The 20,054-nt window shown below is 43.0% G+C and overlaps 2 protein-coding genes across 2 annotated transcripts; one reads left to right on the top strand and one right to left on the bottom strand.

Moving 5' to 3' along the window:
- Positions 1 to 5,192: 5,192 nt before the first annotated feature.
- Positions 5,193 to 9,278, top strand: LOC139635078 (prolactin-like). Its single transcript, XM_071502037.1, has 5 exons — positions 5,193 to 7,018; positions 7,287 to 7,474; positions 7,811 to 7,918; positions 8,188 to 8,367; positions 8,550 to 9,278. The coding sequence occupies exons 1-5, from the start codon at positions 6,997 to 6,999 to the stop codon at positions 8,742 to 8,744; spliced, it is 693 nt and encodes a 230-aa protein (XP_071358138.1). The 5' UTR covers positions 5,193 to 6,996; the 3' UTR covers positions 8,745 to 9,278.
- A 1,131-nt stretch (positions 9,279 to 10,409) lies between these two features.
- Positions 10,410 to 19,834, bottom strand: hspa14 (heat shock protein 14). Its single transcript, XM_071502034.1, has 14 exons — positions 19,676 to 19,834; positions 18,367 to 18,447; positions 18,119 to 18,201; positions 17,389 to 17,437; positions 17,110 to 17,215; positions 16,374 to 16,464; positions 16,176 to 16,280; positions 14,755 to 14,916; positions 13,917 to 14,072; positions 13,166 to 13,268; positions 12,824 to 13,039; positions 12,532 to 12,696; positions 10,670 to 10,737; positions 10,410 to 10,587 (listed from the first exon to the last, which is right to left on the bottom strand). Exons 1-14 carry the CDS (start codon positions 19,769 to 19,771, stop codon positions 10,503 to 10,505), a joined length of 1,566 nt encoding a protein of 521 aa, XP_071358135.1. The 5' UTR covers positions 19,772 to 19,834; the 3' UTR covers positions 10,410 to 10,502.
- Positions 19,835 to 20,054: the final 220 nt, after the last annotated feature.

Genomic DNA, 20,054 nt, shown 5'->3' with positions numbered 1-20,054 from the left:
ACAATGTGGAACAGAACCAAATGCATCTGCTCATCCTTACAATACCACATGGAAGTCTCTCATTTCCCTCTGTCAACTGAATTTGATGCCTGGTCATGCTTGTGTGCTCCAAGGATCACCATCCACTACACTGAATGAAATCTTACCTTCTACAGATAGGCCTAAACTGTCTTACATCATCAGAGTCTTTCTCCTTAGAAACAAAGATCTCTCCAGCACTTTGCAAGGACCTAGGAATAAGATGCTTCCTCTGTACTACCACAGTAAGTCTCCATAAACACGACAGCACATTTGGAGCATTTTTTTTAATGCAGCCTATAGGTCACACCATTAGGCCCATGGTCTGATGTTGATCTTGCTCACTTAACCCTACAATGCCAAATGCATCAAATTTGATACAAGCATTTCTGAGACCTATTGCATCACCTTATGGTAAAAACTTCACTCAAAACCCTCTTGTATCCAATCTGATACTTGTCTTCCAACCCCTGGTGGATCCCTTTATCACTACAACAATTCAAACACAGTACATGGGACAATCCAAGTTGGCCACCTTCAGATAGTTCCCAACTCACTGGATCAAGGTAAAGAAAATTGCGATTTTTACAATTTTCCAGTGACATTTTCTTTGAAATCTTTAGTAATATTCTAACATGAATACTTAATCTGTTGAAGCAAGTTATAATTACATATTTTTTGCATTTTAGTATGTAGTAAAATCGTGTATAAAATTTGGAAAAATCTATATGCAAATAATTTTTTGTATTTTTTTTTTTCAAATTTTGTGAAAGGGCCAAATAAAGGTTCCAGATTCAAGAAATCAGAATTTTCTGTCCATTATTTCTGGGGTCAGGCATTACAGGGTTAACTACCAGTCAAAGTGGGGGCTTTAACATCCATTGGGTTGTCTTTTACCTAAATCCCAAACTTAGAGGAAAGCCTTAACTCCCTTTTCCTCATCAGGCTCTAATCACCAGTACCCCATTTAGGGCCCGCCCAAAAAAAATGTTCAACACAAAAATTATGAAATACAGTTTAATGGTTTAACTGCACAATTCAGTATCACACAAGTTTCCCATGTTTCACACGTTTTCAGGAATAGTTCTCCAACATATATCCTGATTTTATAAACAAATCTGTGAATTTGCTTTACAGGATCTGTGAGTTGAATGAGTGGGCACATGTCAACTGCTGTCTGTGGTCAGCTGAGGTGTTTGAAGAGGACACTGGCTCTCTGTGTACCGTTGTCTTCACTCTTGGAAATGCCTATCCATTTCCTGTTACCGCCTTGACTTTAGGCTATTACTTATTAAGCTTTCCTTTTGCTGTTCTCACAAACCACAAATCTTTCCACTCCACATTCAATAATGAAATCTTCCATCTTCTCTGACTTCTTCTCAACTCTCCTTTTCAACCCTTTAAGTGCGCCTATCAGATCTGAATAATTCCCTCCATGTGGCACTAGGCCAGTTAACTCAGAGTTTCTGCCCTGCACTCCTCTACTTCCCTGGCTCTCTACTCTCACCACTCCCCTGGCCCTGGCTGTCACGTGGTCTTTCCCTTGTTGTCAGCTGCTCTATTCACTGCGGTCAATCGCTGATGCCAGCTATGATGATTACTTGAAGGTGCTTGAATTTAATGTAGTGCAACACAGCAACACCACACACTGTGTTGACATTAATTACATTGCATTTCATAGATGTACTGTTAGTACAAGCAAGGCAAGCATTGTCCAATTAAAACAACAGTGAAGTGAAAGCTGTGAGCGCCGCCATCTTTCCTTCCCAGCACTCTCAGAACAGCGTTCTGTCCCCTAAAGCAGTGGTTCTCAAACTTTATCACATCAAGGACCCCCTAACTGACACAAATGAGACCACGGACCCCCATTTGATGTTCCAGGGACCCCTATCTGGAATTATAGTGAAAATAAATTAACCCTCTTAAGGACCCCTGGGGGTCCCTGGACCCCACTTTGAGAACCACAGCCATAAAGGATGAAATATCGCCGGTTTGCATTCATCATGTAATTTACTGCCCTCTTGTGGTCGCATCATTCATGCTATTGATCATCATGTCTGTCATTTTTGTGGGTGTGGCCATATCCCGTTGACAAAGGCGGGGCTTATCAAGCAGAGGGGGGAGCAGCATTTGTTGAAGTTCTCGATCCTGGGGTCTCTGACAGGTGACCAGCTGCAGGTAGCCACAGATAAGCGCGCTTGTCAGCTGCCACTGCTCTGAGATCAGTGATATATACACGAGCAGATGTTTGTGAAAACTGTAATTCAGCATGATAAAAATCTTCAGCAGTCTTTTCCTCCTAAACGTTAAGGCGTGTGGTTGGTTCTTCAGTTTAGCTTCCCAGTCACCAAACTCCACCGATGTAGAGGTTGCTAATTTTCATACAGATTTATTTTCATGAGTTTATACAGTTTCTAAATAAACTGTGACAAATAAAGAAATCACTTACTTACAACAAAGTAACAATGCTGATGACACTGCTGAGCTGAAGGTATCAATTTGATTTCTACTTTCTCAGAAAAGAAAAGACTCTTTTTCTTAATGCAGCAGCTTCAGTTGCCGGTCCGTCTTCACAGAGGAAGCTCTTGTGCTGTAAAAACGGAGCAAAGGCCAAAGCCTGTGAAGGTGCTGGCCCGTGTGCATGTGCGGCTGTAACAGTCACCCCATTACTCTGCAGGTCAGCCTAAATATGACAACACGAGGCCGTCTGCCCAACAACACTACGCTCCTGTGTGGGTCTGTGTGTGTGTAAGAACGTGCAGCAGAGTCACGTGGAGCACCGGCCTGAGTCATCTCTGAAACTTTCATCAACGACAGTAAAGCGTGCACGCACACCCACAGCAGTGTGTTGCTGTCGCTGCCACAAACCCGTCATGTTCAAGAAAATGTTCTTGTTTTTAAACCGGTCTTTTATCTTCTGTTTGTGTTTCTGCATTATTAGTGCAGGGTGTGCTCTGATATATCAGTAAAAGGCTGGATAGAGACAAATCTTTAAAGGTCCCATTTTGTATACAGTCAGATGTCCATGTTTTTTTTTTTGTTTTTGTTTTGTTTTTTTATCATGAAGCAGGTTCAGGTTCCAGGTTGGCAAACGAAATTTTTTTTCTTAATCGTGATTAATCACTGAATTTCAATAGTTAATCTTGATTAATCACATGTTTTATCACATGATTAAAATTCTATTATTTTGCAGCTCAGAACTGTTTTCTCTTGCTTGTCTGATAATTTATTTATCCATAGACGAGCTCTGGGTAAGTTATATTTTTATTTTCCAACACATTCAATTTTCACCAACGACGATTCAGACATCGGATTAAATCAATGTTGCAATCATGCTGACTGCACTGGTTCTATATTAATACTGTGAAAGTATCAAAGCCTCAGTCCACAGAGAAATGCACACAGCCTGTATTCAGAAACTGAGCCTTAAAACCAGCCTTCAGGACTTCTGGAACTTTGTGATGTCACAACAAAACAGTCACTGCTCTCAGCCACGCCCCAAGCCCCGCCCACCTGGACCCACCATCCAACCTTGCAGGATTTGGTTTCTCTGAGTGTTTAAGTGAAATCTACTATATTTTCATTGGACCACTCAGAAAACAGTCAGCCAATCAGAGCAGTCATTTGAGCTGCGGTACAACCAAGATGAGATACAGTGGCTCCTTGCTCCGCCCCTTCTCACTGTAATTAGAGTGTAGTTACAGGATATGCAGGCTGTGAATTTCACCCTTTTTTCAAGGTAACTACGAAGTGAATTTTCAATATGTGAGCTGTAGCTGCAGCATTACTTAATGTCTGTTTACAGTCCATCACCACAATAACTACAAAATACAGAATTTATTTATTTTTTAAGTAGAAACTGGCACAGGACAGTTGAAGATGACAAAGTGGAGCTGAAACTGTTTAGAGCAAAGTTAAGCCAGGTCTGACTGTAGAAGTCTGACATTTTTTTTAAATGGCTTCCTTACACAAATCTTCTCTTTGGCCACTAGTGTTTGGGGGGGGCTCGCCCCACTGGTCTCCCCTTTGTGATTAACCCAATAAATTTGTGTTCAGATGTGTAAAGAAAAAAAAACAGCCTCACGTGGCCACTAACACGGCCTCAGACTTTTAGGTTCGTTACACTGTGTTTCACATTGTATTATTTTAGAAAGAACATTTAGAATATTAATTAACACAACTAATACAGCTGATGCAAGTCGCATGGTTAACATGAGTCTACTGTAAAACATCTCTGTCTACTGTCACTAAATATTTCATTGTGACCTTTTCTGCAGTGGTTTCCCCTGTGTTTGTGTGTGTCATTTAATGATACCTGACCAACACACAGAAAAGCCACTCAGCTGCTTCTAAGAGAGAGGAACTGATCCACACTCGTAGTTTGACGTCATTTAACTGGTTTTTACACAACATGACATTCATTTGCTGCTGCCCCGTGGTGTCACTGTGAGCTTCTGTGCAGCTCAGTCACCAGCCCACACTTCCCTTCCTGTTCGTGCCCGCGGCGCTCCGACCTCAACCTGGACGACATATAAACATTCACAAGTACAGCCGAGTGAACCTCAAGTGTCACCGACACAGACGTGTTGGACAGACAGGCCAGTGAGGCTTTGTGACGTCGTGACGTCGTAGGCTGATGATGCCAGCCTCAGGTTACTTCATTATGATGGTCTCACACACTCAGACACACACACACGGACACACACAGCATGTCAGGACACAGGCATTAAAAACCTTAGTACTCAAAGGATAGCTTAAGTGCGAGCCATTACGCTGTATATACTTATTATATCTGTCTGTGATAAACGATTCGATATGAATCTAGATACACAGGTTACGATTCGATTCAAAAACGATATCCTTTTATTACAGACCGATTCGATACGAATCGATTCCATACAGTGTAAGAACAATACGATTCGATTCTATGCTTAATATTTGTTGTAGATATTTTATATAATAAAGAAGCCAAGTCTATGAAAGTGACAGTACAATAGTTTCTTTTTAAATATGTAAAAGACTGGCACTGGCAAAAAAAAAACAAAAAAAAATAGAACAACAAAATCACATGTCAATGTATTTATTTTTAGACATGGACCAAAAAAAAGTCTGGCTGAATCGTTGGATGGGAACGCCAGAGGTAAAAGTAGCACAGAGTAGTAACAACAAACTTTGTTCGAGCTTCCCCTCTTTCTTATAAAACCCAAAAACAGTCCACACCTTGGATTTTTGTTTCCCCGATGCGTTGGAAATCTTTCTCGGTGCATTATCACCTTCGGTCAGGCTGACGCTTTCGTTCTCCACCTCCTCCATTTTCCGTGTCATCCCTTGTTTATCACTCATGCTAATTCCAGCTAGGCAGCTACGGCGTTTCGTGGGCAGCCTCAGCTCTCGCGTTGTTTTAGAGACCTGGCGCGTGTGTAATGCCGCCAACCGATTCAAAGTCTCGCAATACCCGATCCATGACTCTATAACCGATTCATCTAGGAATTCATTGATAATTCGTATCGATTGAGGAGGCTGCTACCGATGCAGCTGTATCTCTCACTTGTTGAACCGAATATCCGGTCGCATCGGTTTATCGTTCACAACCCTACTTGTTATACTACAATAATACAAAATAAAATAATAGTGGTGCTACAATATACACAATAAACACACACACACACACGTTTACTTTTGTCATTTTTAGGGGAATTACATAAACTTGCATTCATTTCCTGGAGACTTACCCTAACCCCTACCCCTACCTTACCTTAACTCCTACCTTAACTTCTGACCCAAAAATGAACTTTTTCCCAACTGGGGACCCGGCTTTTGTTCCCAGATGGTTGGAGAGTAGTGAATGACATGTAATTAAACTACTACTGACAAAACTACAGTTCACATTCCAGCACTTTCCCATGAACCGTAGGCAATTTTAGTTTATTGCTTTTACGTGTGAACAAGTCAAGACTTTCTGCAAAAAAAGTCAGCAAGTGACATTTCCTGCTGGTATGTGACTTTTTTCATATTTAGTTCAAGGTGCGATACGTACGGTTTTGCCATGCTGCATGGCCAACATTGGCATTAACAGCTGTTTACTTACCAGTCTAGAAGAAACATTGTGAGTTCAGCATCAAACTTCATTCCTTTACTTGCCAAGAGTCGTTTAGTGTCAGTTTTTTATTTTTTATTTATTTATTTTTGTTTTACTTCTATTTCTTTCTGAAGTTAGCATGCTAACCAGCAGAGAAAACTTGCACAAAGCACCTTTAAAATATTGTATCTATATATGATATATTTTTGTAAATATCTAATTGTATATATTATTATATTCTTATCTATTATTTATCTTTTTCTTAAGTATCTGTTACTGATATTTGCAGGTTTTTTCTCTTGCACTGGCACTTTGCTTCTGTAATACTGCAAATTTCCCCACTGTGGGACTAATAAAGGCTTAATCTTAATCTCGATCTTAACACACACACACACACACACATTGTGGTGTGTTATGTTGACAGGTGTTTCTATTATTATTACTACTACTACATGAGTGGGCTAAATGACAGACACACTTCCCTGTTTAATCCAATACGGTTCAACAGCAGCACAAACTACATCCTCCAACATCAGCGTAGCTCCAGCTGAATCAACTGAACATAACCTTCAGTAGACGGCTCGAGCTATTGGCCCTCGGTCCAGGTCTGGATGACATCACAGGCTGAGGAGGTTCACCAGTCTAGACTTCTTGCGTGGTGCTGACATGTGACTCACAGGGCAGGACAGTAGCTGCTGGTCACTGTAAATGTTGTACCCTTCCCTTTCCTTGTCTCCGCCCCCTCTCTAGCCCCCTGTCTCTCACCCTCCCTCCCTCTCTTTTTGTCAGATATTAAAGTGTAGGAATGAAATGCTGAGTGAGGGACCCTCACATGAAGCTGTGGGGAAAAGCTCCTGCGCCTGCTGCTCTGAAACAAAACCTCCTCTGCGCCCTGCAGGATGCCTGGGAACGTCAGATCAGGTACAGAACACTGCATGAAGGAACCTGTCTGCATGTCATCCTGTTCTCCTCCTCTTCACCTCTCCACTTCCCCCATCCCACCACTCCTTTATGAGTTTGTCTCTTTATTTCATTCAGTTCTTCGTTTTTGCTTCTTCCTCCAACACATTCACACTCATATTTAGTCAATCACAACAGATTCTTAAGATTAGGTCATGATTTAGGTGGGACTTGTTCTGTGTTTTGCATCTTTTTCTTTTTTCAATATTCTTCCCTCGGTCTCTCTCAGTGTCTTCAGCATGGGTGGTGTTGGTCTGTCTGGTAGTCTGCAGAAGACTGACCAGCATAGGTGCAGCACCCATCTGCACCAATGGCCAGACTGGGTGCCATGCCCTCTCCCTGGCCAACCTTTTTGACCGGGTCATCCAACACTCAGCCAGGATGCACGGCATTTCAAACGACCTCCACTCTGAGTTTGTAAGTCTCCCCGTGCACATTGTCTGACGGTGATGTTTAAAGAATAACTTTGATGTCATGAGGGATCTTTATTTCACACTTGGTCAGTCATTGCTAAATGTGTTATTTGGACTGTATAGGAAACTGACTTTATTTTAGCTAGGTGTCCTCTATAAACTTGCAACTGAGTGTATACACACATATACAACAGAGAGCGAGCGAGCAAGAGAGAGATTATGATTATGTGCAATAGCAGGCTATTTTACTATTTCATTCATCACTCTTGCATTCGTGCCACAGCTGACATTTAGACTGCTGACCTCTGACATTTCATTCGTGCTTTCATGTTTGCTCCAGGAGCAGTACTTCCTGCCCAGTAAGAATCAGATTGGCCGGGTCAGTCGCAACTGTCACACTTCCACCATCCTAACCCCGAATGGCAAGGAGAACGCTCAGAGAATGGCGGTGAATTGACCTCTCCGAAAGCTATTTCCTCTCATTGGCACGAACTGTCCTCATCGCACTTGCAATGAGAACGTGGAGTTCTCTCATCCTTCGCATTCCCCTTCCCTTGTTCCATTGTGCCATGACACACTCGGCATGGGTGTTTGAAACATTTCATAATATATACTGTTTATATTCACATGCACCATTTATCTATCAGTGTTACAGTTTCATCCTAGCTGCACACAGCTGTCACGACTCGAGTCTGAGCTGTCCTGTTGTCGCTGCAGAGAGAGGAGCTGACGGACGTGATTCTGAAGCTCCTGATGGCGTGGAGGATTCCCCTGTGGCATTTCCACCAGAGCATGGCGCACCACCACGACTTCAACAACTTCAGCTCCAATAAAGCTCTCGAGATGAGCGACATGGTGCACGAGCTGCGCAAAGGTGTGGAGAAAGTGGCTGAGAAGGTACCGTATGTCTTATATCAAAGTGATGGGTGCATGGAGTGTGATGTGGCTTCAAGGGCTGTAGTTTCTTGTCATCCTCCTGAACCTGTGTCGTATGCACTCAGAAACTATTTTGGCTTCTCCTGAATGTGTTCGCTGTAGCTGTAGCAGCTGACTGTGTATGTGCCTCCTCTCTGCTCCAGATGCAGATGTTGGGGATAATAAGTAATTCCGTCAGCAGCCAGGCTTCTCCCGAGGCCTCGCTGCCGTCCGACAGTGCTGAATGGCACCTGATGAAGGACTATGACCTCCTCTACTGCTTCCGCCGAGACTCCAACAAGGTCCAGAACTACCTAAAGATCCTGAAGTGTCGCATCGTTCCGGAGCATGGGTGCTGAAGGCCAGCGAACAGTGGAGGCTGTGTTTAACTTCCAGAAACATCAACACACTGGGATGCTTCAATGGAAATGCTTCAGTTAACTACACGATTAAAGCTGTAGCTTCTGTTGTGTTTTGTATGGGATGTTAACTGATGCAAACATATGTTCATGAAGTGCTATTGGAACCCAAAGACTCTACCCACCCCCCTGCTTCATGCCTGATATTATATAGGGTTTGAACAAATGTAAGTTGAGTATGGACAGGATGGAATAAGTGTAATACGTTATTATAGACTCATGTAGAACACATATCATGTATAAATATAGTAATAGCATATAAAACATTTCTGAAACATGGAAGCAATGTTTTCTTTTGTTTTTTTTTCTACAGACATAATGAAGAACAAAAATAAATAAAAATAAAGTTGAAGCAGAAAAAAATAATTAATAACAATGCAAAATAAAAAAATTTATGAAAAATGTTTGAAGAATGAAACATTTCTGTATTTTTACATTTATTTATTTACGCAATTCCACATTCATCTGTTTCTGTATTGCTGCATTTATTTGATAATTCATTAATTATTATTATTATACATTTGTTTATTTATTCATTTCAACATTTATTCATATATTCCTATTTATTTATTTATTTCTGTGTCAATATGTTAATTAGGTAGGCGGTCCTAACTCGGTCTAAAGCTGGGTTGGTTTTAGTAGATAAATCTATTGGATGGATCCACTGCTACTGACTGGTACACAGGTTTGTTTTTCCAGTGTTACCAACATATGAATGTTGAATGTAGAAACACGGAAATTAATATCATTAAATGTAGAAATGCATAAGTAAGTAAATGAATAAATGTATAATGTATAAATAATTACATAAATATAAAAAACTACTTAAAAAATGAATACATACATGAATATAAACACAAAAATAGCTTTTTTCATTACCAACATGTAGTTATTTCGCATTTACTTATATAATGAATTAGCTATGTCCGCATCTATGCATTTATTGTGTCATTTTTTGTCCTTCATTAGATAGTCTAATTTTGTCTAATGATGAACAAACTTTTATGAACATGTGATGCAGATAAAAAGGATTCTTCTGTCAGGATCCTGTGGGATTAAAGAATCTGTGTTCAGCTCAAATGAAGCTTCTAACAGTTCTGATGTGGTTATTTAGTGATAAACTCAGATCTGTTTTTAAACCAGACTGGACCCATGGAAAGACTCAAACAGCAAAGCAATTCCACCGATCTATACATATGTCTACGGCTCATATTAATCACTTTACTGTAAACTCTTTTGTCCCTGTCAGGATCCTGTAGGAATGATGACTCAGTTTTTGCAATGATCTGATTGGTCAGTTGTTTGGCTGTTGACAGGTTTTGATCTGAAGTTAACCTGCCCCGGAGCAGGTCAGGAGTTCAGCACCAGTTACCATGGTGATTTACCACAGTAACAAGTGAACCACCGTCACACTGAAGAGTTAAACCTGAAGTTATCTCTCTGATTATTATTTATAGATTCCTTCTTTTTCAGACAGTTGCCACTGGTGTTCAGCACCATCACAGCTGAGAAGCTTGTATCAGTGTGTGAACACGGTTTGGAAGCAAGATGGTGAATTCTGCATTATTCTGTGACATGACATATAAAAACCCAGAAGCATATGATTGGTTTGATTCTGTTTACTGAGTGAAACATAGAAAACAAAAACATTGCACTGATGCTGGACTGACGTGCGCTTTGTGCTGCAGCTCAGCGGCTTCATGATGAGGCTGCTGCTGCTATGGTGATGACCTCTGACCTTCCGGTGCTCTGTTCTACACAGGAAACATGAACAGAGCCATCCCTGCAACACACAGACATAATGATATACACGCGCTGCAGTCACATGACACAGCCCCATGCACTGATCCCGGAGGGGTTGATACCTTTTCATGGTCACCACAGTGTCGATGTCGTGGTTCTCCTCTCTGGGCTGCAGGTCTCTCAAGATAATCTGTGCATTACACACACAAATACACACACAGATTAATTATAAAAGCTTCTCTGCTGCGTCATTTAAATGTTCATGAATGTTTTCATGTAGACGGAGGTGGAGGTGAAGAAGATAATAATGAGGCTGGTTTGTTAAAATCAACAGTTGTGTTCATTCTAAAAGAGCAGGGGGGGCACACAGGAAAAGTAAAATTGGCAAACCACCTGGTAAACTGAGGAGCAGCGGTGCTGTGAATGACTGTGAAATTGTTTGCATGGTGAAAAACCCCTTCATGACTTCACAGCAAGTGCAGAACACTCTGCAGGATGTGGGCAGACGTGGTTCCTTGTCAGCGATCAAGAGAAAACCTCAGGACCAGGACCACGAGATGTGGTGGGCCAGATGTTTGACACCACACAGAAATGAGCTAAATGAAGTAACCAGCAGTTAACCACTGCATGGACTCAATGTTTCGGATGACTGACTTGGGTTCAGAGTGAATTTTCCATATAGTTTTATGCAAAGCTTCGGTCGCCTCTGGGCAAATCCCATATATTTTTGACTTTTGAAGCAGACGTAAAAAAATAAAGACAACCCCAACTGCAAAACTACACCACACTGACCTGATAACTAACTTTTGCTCATGCCACAGTTATGTTTTTATTTAAGTGAGCAATGTCCTACATGTTACATCACTTCTTCTTCCTGTAGGCTCAAGTTAATGCAAGTTAAAAGTTAAAAAGTAATGTCACATTATTAAAGGTCCATCCAGTCTAAAGGTAGATGTCCATGTGTTTGTGATTATAAAGCAGGTCTGGGTTCTATATTAATACTGTGAAAGTATCAAAGCCTCAGTCCACAGAGAAATGCACACAGCCTGTATTCAGAAACTGAGCCTTAAAACCAGCCGTCAGGACTTCTGGAACTTTGTGATGTCACAACAAAGCAGTCACTGCTCTCAGTCATGCCCCAAGCCCCGCCCACCTGGACCCACCATCCAACCTTGCAGGATTTGGTTTCTCTGAGTCTTTAAGTGAAATCTGCTATATTTTTATTGGATCACTCAGAAAACAGTCAGCCAATCCTCTCTTCTGATTGGCTCACCAACCTGTTGTTTCTAGAGCTCCAGAGAGAAGCCTGAGAGAGGAGATGTAAAACTACACTGTGATGGTTTTTGGTTTTTAAAACCACAAATATATCTTCTGATGGAGATCAACACTTCAAATAAAACACAGGCAAAGTGTAAAATCTGGGACCTTTAAACTTTGTTCATGTCACCTCAGTTTGCGTGTGGTGCATCTTGAGGTCATCCCACCCTGACAATGTTACGCCTCACTCACTTTCCCTCTCTGTTGTGTTACATCTGTTGTGGGTCCAAATGTCAAACTGTTATTGTTGCCACATCACTGACACAGCCAACAGCTCCTACAGCTGCACGGCGCCAGCTTCAGCACTGTTGGCACCGTGCAGCTGGCGTGCAGGAGGAAAGTTGTGCAGCCATCCAGCGACAAATACCAGACGTGGATCACACTACATGACAAATCTACACTTAAAGAATCGTCACTAGCACTTATTGCTGCGCTAACACTTCTCATCGCACTTAACCTTGATTGTTCCCCTTTCTGTAAGTCGCTTTGGATAAAAGCGTCTGCTAAATGACTAAATGAAATGAAATGAATGAAATGAAACATGATCGACTGGAAACGATTAGTCTGACTTTGAAAACCAGACAACTGGGAGGAAACCAGTGAGCTTGAAGTCTCTTCATGGCACGCCTTACTCATCATTTGACCCAGTGTCAGTGCTTTCCTTTACCTTGGCTAGTTTTTCCGGCTGCTCCGCGACCATTCTCTGGTAAATCTCCAGACAGAGGGAGGACAGCTTCCCTCCTCCACTCAGGATGTGATGTCTGCGGGCAGGGAGGGGTGTGCCAGACGGAAGAAGGACAGTGAACACCTCGGCTCCGGATTCATCCACCTCCTGCAGCAGACACACAGAACAGATGAGAACTCATGTATTAAATTCTTTAGATGAAGCAGGATCGACTGCTAGAATTAAAACAGTCACGTTCGAATACATGCAGGAATAAAAATGATTCACAGTGCACCTTCACGAGTATGTCAGTGGCAGAAACATCCACTGTGACAGCCTCTTCCTCGGGGATGAGATGATCTCTGCCCACCAGTAAACCTGCTTCCAGGGCTGCTCCCACTGCGATGACCTCATCAGGCGGCGCTGAGCTGAGAAGCTCCACATCTGGAAACATCTCGCGGATCATCTGCTGCAGGCGAGGGATCCTGGCCGAGCCACCGCAAAGAACCACCTGCAGTGCAGCCGTCACGTCACAAGCAAGTCACATCACATTCTTCAACCCCCTCGCTCATTTCAACGACTGCAGACGAATCACTACACACACACACACACACACACACACACACACACACACTACCTTGTTAATGCTGCTGGTGGAGAGTCCCGCCTTCTCCAGCAGGGCTCTGATTGGCTGGATGCTCTTGTTGAAGAGTGAGGAGCAGAGCAACTCGAAGCGAGCTCTGAGGAAACAAAACAGTGAGGTCGTGACGTGTCACGTCTGTGACATTAACGTGTGCACCGTGACTCCGCCCACAAGGTTCCACCAAATCATGGACTTGCGTTTTCAGGAGTGACAGTAATGATGGAGGTTCAGTAATGACGGTGGTCCTGATGCAGCTAAAAGGTCGATGATGCGTGCATCACTGCTGTGCTCCATTACTTAGAGTCAGTGCTGTGACAATGACTGACTGTACAGTGAACATGAAACCAGCTTCACCTAGACTGCAGCTAAATACATGTGGAGCGACCAGGTCACAGCCTGTGAGCTGGAGACATAAAGCTCTTCTGTTCACATCTCTTTCATTTGAGTTGGAATTAAAATGTTATTTACATGCACAGAATATCACTGATTTCACTCTGAGGTTTAGTGTTTGATTCTTGGTGTCTGCTCCAAGAACTCAAGCCAATCTCTTGAGTTCACACCAGCATCACCTTCCTCAGTGTTCCTCAGCTAATGAACTATTTTCCTGCTGTTTTTAAAACCTAATGACAGCTGGTTCGTTGAGTCCGGTGCCAAGTGGAACAAAGCTCAGAGGAATCCTGCAGCTCCATCCCACAGCCTCGTCTGTATGTGTCAGACTGTCCTGTATCTTTTTATACAAGCTCACCTTGAGACGTTGCACTCAAAGTCGATGCCATCGTGCAAGGAGTCGACGAAGCAGTTGGCTGATCCCAGCGAGGACAGAGAGTGCTTGGCCATGTCTGCTCCATTCATCAGCTTCATCATCGCCCGGGCGTTACTTCTCACGTCGTGTTTAAAGGTGCTGCAGGGTAAACACAGACACACAACATGAGGGCAGCTGAGGGGACAGCGAGGCAGTGTGTCAGTGCTGCATTCAGGGTTCCCACAGAGATCATTTTCCAGGACTTTTCCAGTGATGATCTAGCTCATATGACAGGAATCACACACATTATGTTCCTATCTGTGGAAGTCTGATGGAGGAATGATTCTTCAGAGTTTCTGCCAACCTGCAGCATGTGATGTGACCCTGTGGTGCGTTCACAGCCGTGACAAACAAAACTGATAAACCAGCCTGCCCTCTGAATGCCACATGATCCTGAACTGTTGAATATTTTCCAGGACTTTTTATCTCATTTTCTATGTGTTTCCCATAACTGGAAAACTGGTTTCCAGGTTTTCCAGGACACATGGGAACTGGTGTGTGTGAGAGTGGAAGGGACCTTGAGTCCGGGTTCAACAAGATTTTAAAATCTTTCAGAAGAGTAAACCACAAAGTTCAAATTCAAATCTGGTGGTGAGACACAAAACTGTACTGGCCCTAGGCTGCACGTGTGGTGCTAAAATATATTAATTAAATTCTAATATTAACATTGTTTATATCAATGAGGGTAGAGGAAATAATAGAAACAAATGTGAATGTAACACAATGCAGCAGCCTCCTACATGGTCATGCAGTGCAATCAACAGCAGCAAACATCATCTACCGTTTGAACTCAGCGGCCAGGTGCTGGGCCAGCGCCTGGGTGAAGCTCTCTCCCCCGATGCTGTGGTCGGTGTGGGTGCTGAGGACCCGGAACATTCCTCCATTGACCTGCAGCACTGTCACGCTCAGGGACGTCCCGCCCAGCTTATACACCAGGACATGGCTGCCGACACAGTACGGATCAGAGTGAGTCATAATGAGTCCATTAAAGCAAACAAGCAACTGATCATCAACTCACAATGCTAAAGCTGCAGACTATTTGTGTTGCAGAAAAACAGTATTGTGTACAGCATCTACATTTAGAACTACATGTGGTGCAAAACAGTGGTAAAACAGAGGGCTTGCCTGGCAACACTCGTCTCTCAGCTGTGTGTGAAAATCCACTAACCACCAGTCTGACACCAGCAATCATGAGATCACATTACTTATTCTGATGTCTGATGTGAACATGAGCTGAAGCTCCTGAGCTGTATCTGCTGCGCAGAGATGGAACGGTTACAAGTTACCAGATGGTTAGTATCACTGTTTCAATTATAATCATCACTATAACCATTTATGACTGAGGTTAATTTGACTCAGGTTAGGGACTGTAGCATCAACCAGCAACAGTCTCCCAAACGCATCCAAGCAGCGTGGGTTTGTTTTGTGTGGAGTCACAGTGACAGAGATTTTTCTAAAACCTTTTCGCACCAAAATTAAGAGTAAAAACAAGATGATGGCCTCTGCCTCTCTCTCACACTGCCTGAGGAGACATTGCATGCACACACAGCGCACACACACACACAGCTGTGGGAGAAAAAAGTGAGCTGCTAGCTGCCATGATCTGTCCCGTCTCATCCCTGGAAGGTGCTCCCGTCAGTGTCGGAGCCTCTGTGTGAGATGCTTCGTTCTATATTTTGGTGACTGTGTGTTTTTGAAACTTATTTCGGGGCTGCAGCTCCTCGAGCACAGTGTAGCTGCTGTGTTTCTGGTTTAACAGCACTTTGTTGGGCAGGTGACAGGTGTGTTCACAGTGTCTATGTACCAGTATACAGATATACCAGTACAGATAATAAAACCCACATTTAATAGTTTAATGTTTAAATGAAAACAAAAAGTGCTGCTCATTATTTGTGTTTTCCATTAAAAAACTGGGTGAAAGTTATTACTTTTTGAACATTTTCAGCACATTTTAACAATATTGAGATAATACTGACAACCATGATAATTTTGGTGACTATCATGGTGATTTATACTGTTTCATCTCTACTGCCGCATCATTGGCTGATTTGATGACTGCGTGAATAAGCAGGTCTGTAGCTGTTCCTAATAAAGTGCTCGGTGAGTGTATATCATCAAAGACTGTATCTGATGATAATGAATAACAGGAACCACTAAGAGATCAGCTCTGGTCAGAACACACTGCTCCTCTCTGTCCTCTACCTCTTTCCAGAGGGACAGTCCTGTCCGATGTCATAGGCCAGCAGAGCAGCAGCCGGCTCGTGGATCAGCCGCAGGACGTGGAACCCTGCAGCTTCAGCTGCCTCCCTGCACACAGCAAACACACACAGTCAGAAGTGGGGAGATTTTTACTGCGTCACAACAAGACAGAAGAGGTGAATGGATAGTAAGGTTGCCTACCTGAGAGCACGCTTCTGAGCATGTGCAAACTCAAAAGGGACGGTGATGACTGCGTCAGTTACATCGGAGCCGAGAGCCGACTGAGCCGTTTCTGTGAGATGATCAATCAAGTTACTGTTTGTTTATGAAGCGCGTGTGTGTGTCTGTATGTGTGTGTGTGTGTGTGTGTGTGTGTTTGTGTGTGGGAGCTGGAAACAGTCACAGAGGACAAGATGCACGTACATGCATTCGTCAGATTATACTAGAAGCCTCACGTGTGTGTATGTATGTGCGTTTGTGCGTGATTAGTACAACTCAGCCATGCAAGACTATGGATAGTACTACTACAGAGACCTATTGTTAAAGAGTAGGAACCTTTTTGTTTAGGCAGGAACAGCTGTTATGTCGCTATGTTCAAAGTCACCAGACAATTAACACATTAACAAAATCTCAGAACACTGAGCCGCTGGTCTACGATCGATCAGTTAATGTATTTGTGTTATTGTGTGGTGCCTTGACCACAGTAAAGGATCTGAATACTCCTGCCACCACTGAAAGTCACACAGTAACACAAACAAACTCACTGACTAAGGCAACAGTAGACCAGCAACCTCCGTGTTCTGCAAGGTAAAATTATTGTTTTTGTCAATGGGGTCTGGTTGGTTTTTAAGAAAGTAATGTCCATTTACTAGGTACGTGCGTCTCATCCTCCATGTCCCTTTTCACCCCCCACAGTGTGTGTGTGTGTTTGTGTTACCTTTCATTTTGTGGAGGACAAGTTTTGCAACATCTTCTGGAGCAACATACTCAGGATGTTCTCCTGCTGTGATCTCATAATACGGCTTCTCTGCTCTGTTCACCACCTGAACACAACAATCACGGCTCAGACTGAGGATTCACTGCTTTACCAGAACAGTCAACTTTATTTTAGAATTTCAGAAAAACTTATTTATTTAAAATCTTTGTTGTAAAGCGATTTAGGCATTTTGGACTAAAAACACAGACATACACAGAGTGGATCTGTTTACAAACTCACCGGACACTTGGTCTCTTTTCTGTGAATTTGTGTCTCTGGATCATCAAAGCTGCCCATTGAGAAACAGAGAAAGAGAGAATCACTGTGAACAACTCCTTCAGTGATGTACTGCTAGAGCACACCCACAGGGACAAACACATCCCTCAACTGACTGTGTAAAAAATCATTAATCATTAATACTGTGAAAGTATTAAACAGTAAAACAGTCAGCCAGTCAGGCTCAGCCTCTCTTCTGATTGGCTCGCCAACCTGTTGTTACTAGAGCTCCAGAGAGAAGCCTGAGAGAGGAGATGTAAAACTACACTGAGATGGTTTTTGGTTCTTAAAACCACAAATATATCTTCTGATGGAGATCAACACTTCAGATAAAACACAGTAAAATGTAAAATATGGGACCTTTAACTTGTTACTGGCATTACAAAGAGGATTTCCATCGGGTACCTCCAGAGTAAGAGCTCCAGCTTCAGTGCTGTATATGACAAACTGACCCTGTTCTCACTGAAGGCTTTTTCCAGCAGCAGCAGACTCACTGTGCAGCAGTACCCCCAGATTTGATGGTACAATCAACTTCAAAGGGATTATCTTTTTTTTATTTCTTAATTATTTAACACATTGAACACATTTTTCTGATATATTATTTTGATTTGAACATTCAACAAGTGAACCAAGCTAATATGAACCTGCGTCTCCAGGAGCTTAAAGATTAAAGAGACAATATTAAGTGTGTCACCTTCTCCCCAGCACTTGTTTCACTTTAACAACTGTGTTGGCAGCGTTGCGGACCCGTCCTTGTTTCGCTGCAATGCCTACAATCTGCAGAAGATAAGAGTCAGTCAAAAAGCTGCAGAGGGGCAAAGACGCGGCTATAAATCAAAAATGTTAGCCACTAAAAAGTTCTCAAATCCCGCTTCGCAGCGCAGGCCTCTGCTCTCCGAAACAGACGGATTCTAGCTCATATGAAACATCCCTCAGTCGTACCTGCTCAGTGTCTCTGTAGGCCACCACAGCTGGAGTTACTCTGTCTCCTGCATCATTAGCCACCACATCAGCCCGTCCGTCCTGAACACACACACACACACACACACACACACACACACACACACACACACACACACAAACATTTCAGTTGCATATGATTTATCTGAGCCACATTTTTTATTCTGCAGGTGCATCTGGACAACACGCTTCACAGAATGGAAACAATTAAACGATTAACTGATTGGAAACATCCACTTGTCCCAGCTGCTCACATTTGTGGATCATGAATCGGCTGAGATGGAGCATGAGGTCAGCAGTAACGTGGATGCTGCACGGGACAGTCCTGGTGAAGAGAGGGCTGAGCCCAACGAGGAACTTCTCTAACTACCAGTCGACCCGCGCTCCCTCGTCACCTGCAGTCATGAGCTTTGGGAAACAACCGGAAGAATCCGATTCTGGACACTGGCTGCTGAGAAGCATTTCTTTTGCAGGGCGGCTTGGGTCACCACATGAAAGGCTTGAAGTAGAAGCAATGCTCTTTGCCTTGAAAAGAATCAGCTGAGGTGCTTCAGGATGGTGCTGGCCTCCCTTTGGGGCGGTTTCAGGTACATCCGGCTGGGAGAGAAAGAAGCTGGAGGGATTACATATCCCATCTGGCCTGGGAACAACTTGGGATCCCCTGGAAAGAGCTGGAGGACGTGGCTGACGGAGCAGGAGCATGGGTTACCTAGCATAGGGCATCACATTTACCAATACCTACTTATTTTCAAGAGTATGATGTGGAACCAGATCTAGGCTGCAGGGACGTCTCCAGCTGATACAGAATTTGAGGTTTAGGGAAGATCCAGCAGTCTTACCCCAAGGAGACATCAGAGATCAGACAGATGCATTGTAAACAGCTTGTGTGCATTTAGTTCCTGTGTCGCTCCTGAGGGTCCAAACACAGCTGTTATGAAAAAATACCACAGCACACCGCACTACATGTTACAAGGAGCCGTTAATAGAAAAGCTTTGCACTGGGTTCTACTTTTTGGAATTAAAAGTATTTAAAAGTGCCAATGGTGTACTGCACATGTGTAAATGAAGGACTTAATAAAAAGTTATTATTTAAGAGCGTTGTTTGACAGGCCATTCATGTTGTATTCAGACTAACGTTACGGAGCCATCACTCATGACTCCACTTCATTCATCGTCCAGTTTATCAGCGGCTACATCCGGCGCTAATTCAGTGGAGGTTTGGAGCTGAGGTCACATCCGTCACGATAGAGTGAAGTTCACCGTGTGGAAGGGTCGGTGGAGTAAAACTCACCTTAAATATCGCCACACAGGCGCATGTGTATCCGAAGTGAACTCCTATAGCAGCCATGCTGGAAGCTCTCAGCTCAGAGGGACGGTCACCGCGCATGCGTACCGGGTTCCGCTCCCAGGATCAACTTCCGGTGGAGCTTTTTCAGAACAAAAGCTTCAAACTTCTCAGAACCTGGGGAAACGGAATAATTACCGTAAAGCATCAGTGAAATCTGAAAAATAAAATCAAAACTTAACAAATTGAACAAAAAATAAAAACGATGTCATGTTGGTGATCCAAAATCTAAACCAATCAGCTCAGACAGCCATGGACTAAAAACCCTGACAAAAAAAAACATAACAAAAAAAAACCAACTTATGCTTAAACTTGAATATTAGAA

This window comes from Trachinotus anak, unplaced genomic scaffold (assembly GCF_046630095.1).
Source record: "Trachinotus anak isolate AG129_WGS33_773 ecotype Australia unplaced genomic scaffold, CSIRO_AGI_Tana_v1 ptg000018l, whole genome shotgun sequence".
Taxonomy (NCBI): domain Eukaryota; kingdom Metazoa; phylum Chordata; class Actinopteri; order Carangiformes; family Carangidae; genus Trachinotus; species Trachinotus anak.
This window is presented reverse-complemented; position numbering and strand designations above follow the sequence as displayed.

Coding starts and splice junctions, on each gene's coding strand:
- LOC139635078 (XM_071502037.1), top strand. CDS start 6,997: ATGCCTGGGAACGTCAGATCAG. Junction 7,475..7,810: donor ACGACCTCCACTCTGAGTTT/GTAAGTCTCCCC, acceptor TGTTTGCTCCAG/GAGCAGTACTTCCTGCCCAG. Junction 7,919..8,187: donor AGAACGCTCAGAGAATGGCG/GTGAATTGACCT, acceptor TTGTCGCTGCAG/AGAGAGGAGCTGACGGACGT.
- hspa14 (XM_071502034.1), bottom strand. CDS start 19,771: ATGCGCGGTGACCGTCCCTCTGAGCTGAGAGCTTCCAGCATGGCTGCT. Junction 13,269..13,916: donor TTTGAGTGCAACGTCTCAAG/GTGAGCTTGTAT, acceptor TTGTTTCCTCAG/AGCTCGCTTCGAGTTGCTCT. Junction 10,738..12,531: donor AGCCGGAAAAACTAGCCAAG/GTAAAGGAAAGC, acceptor TGTAATGCACAG/ATTATCTTGAGAGACCTGCA.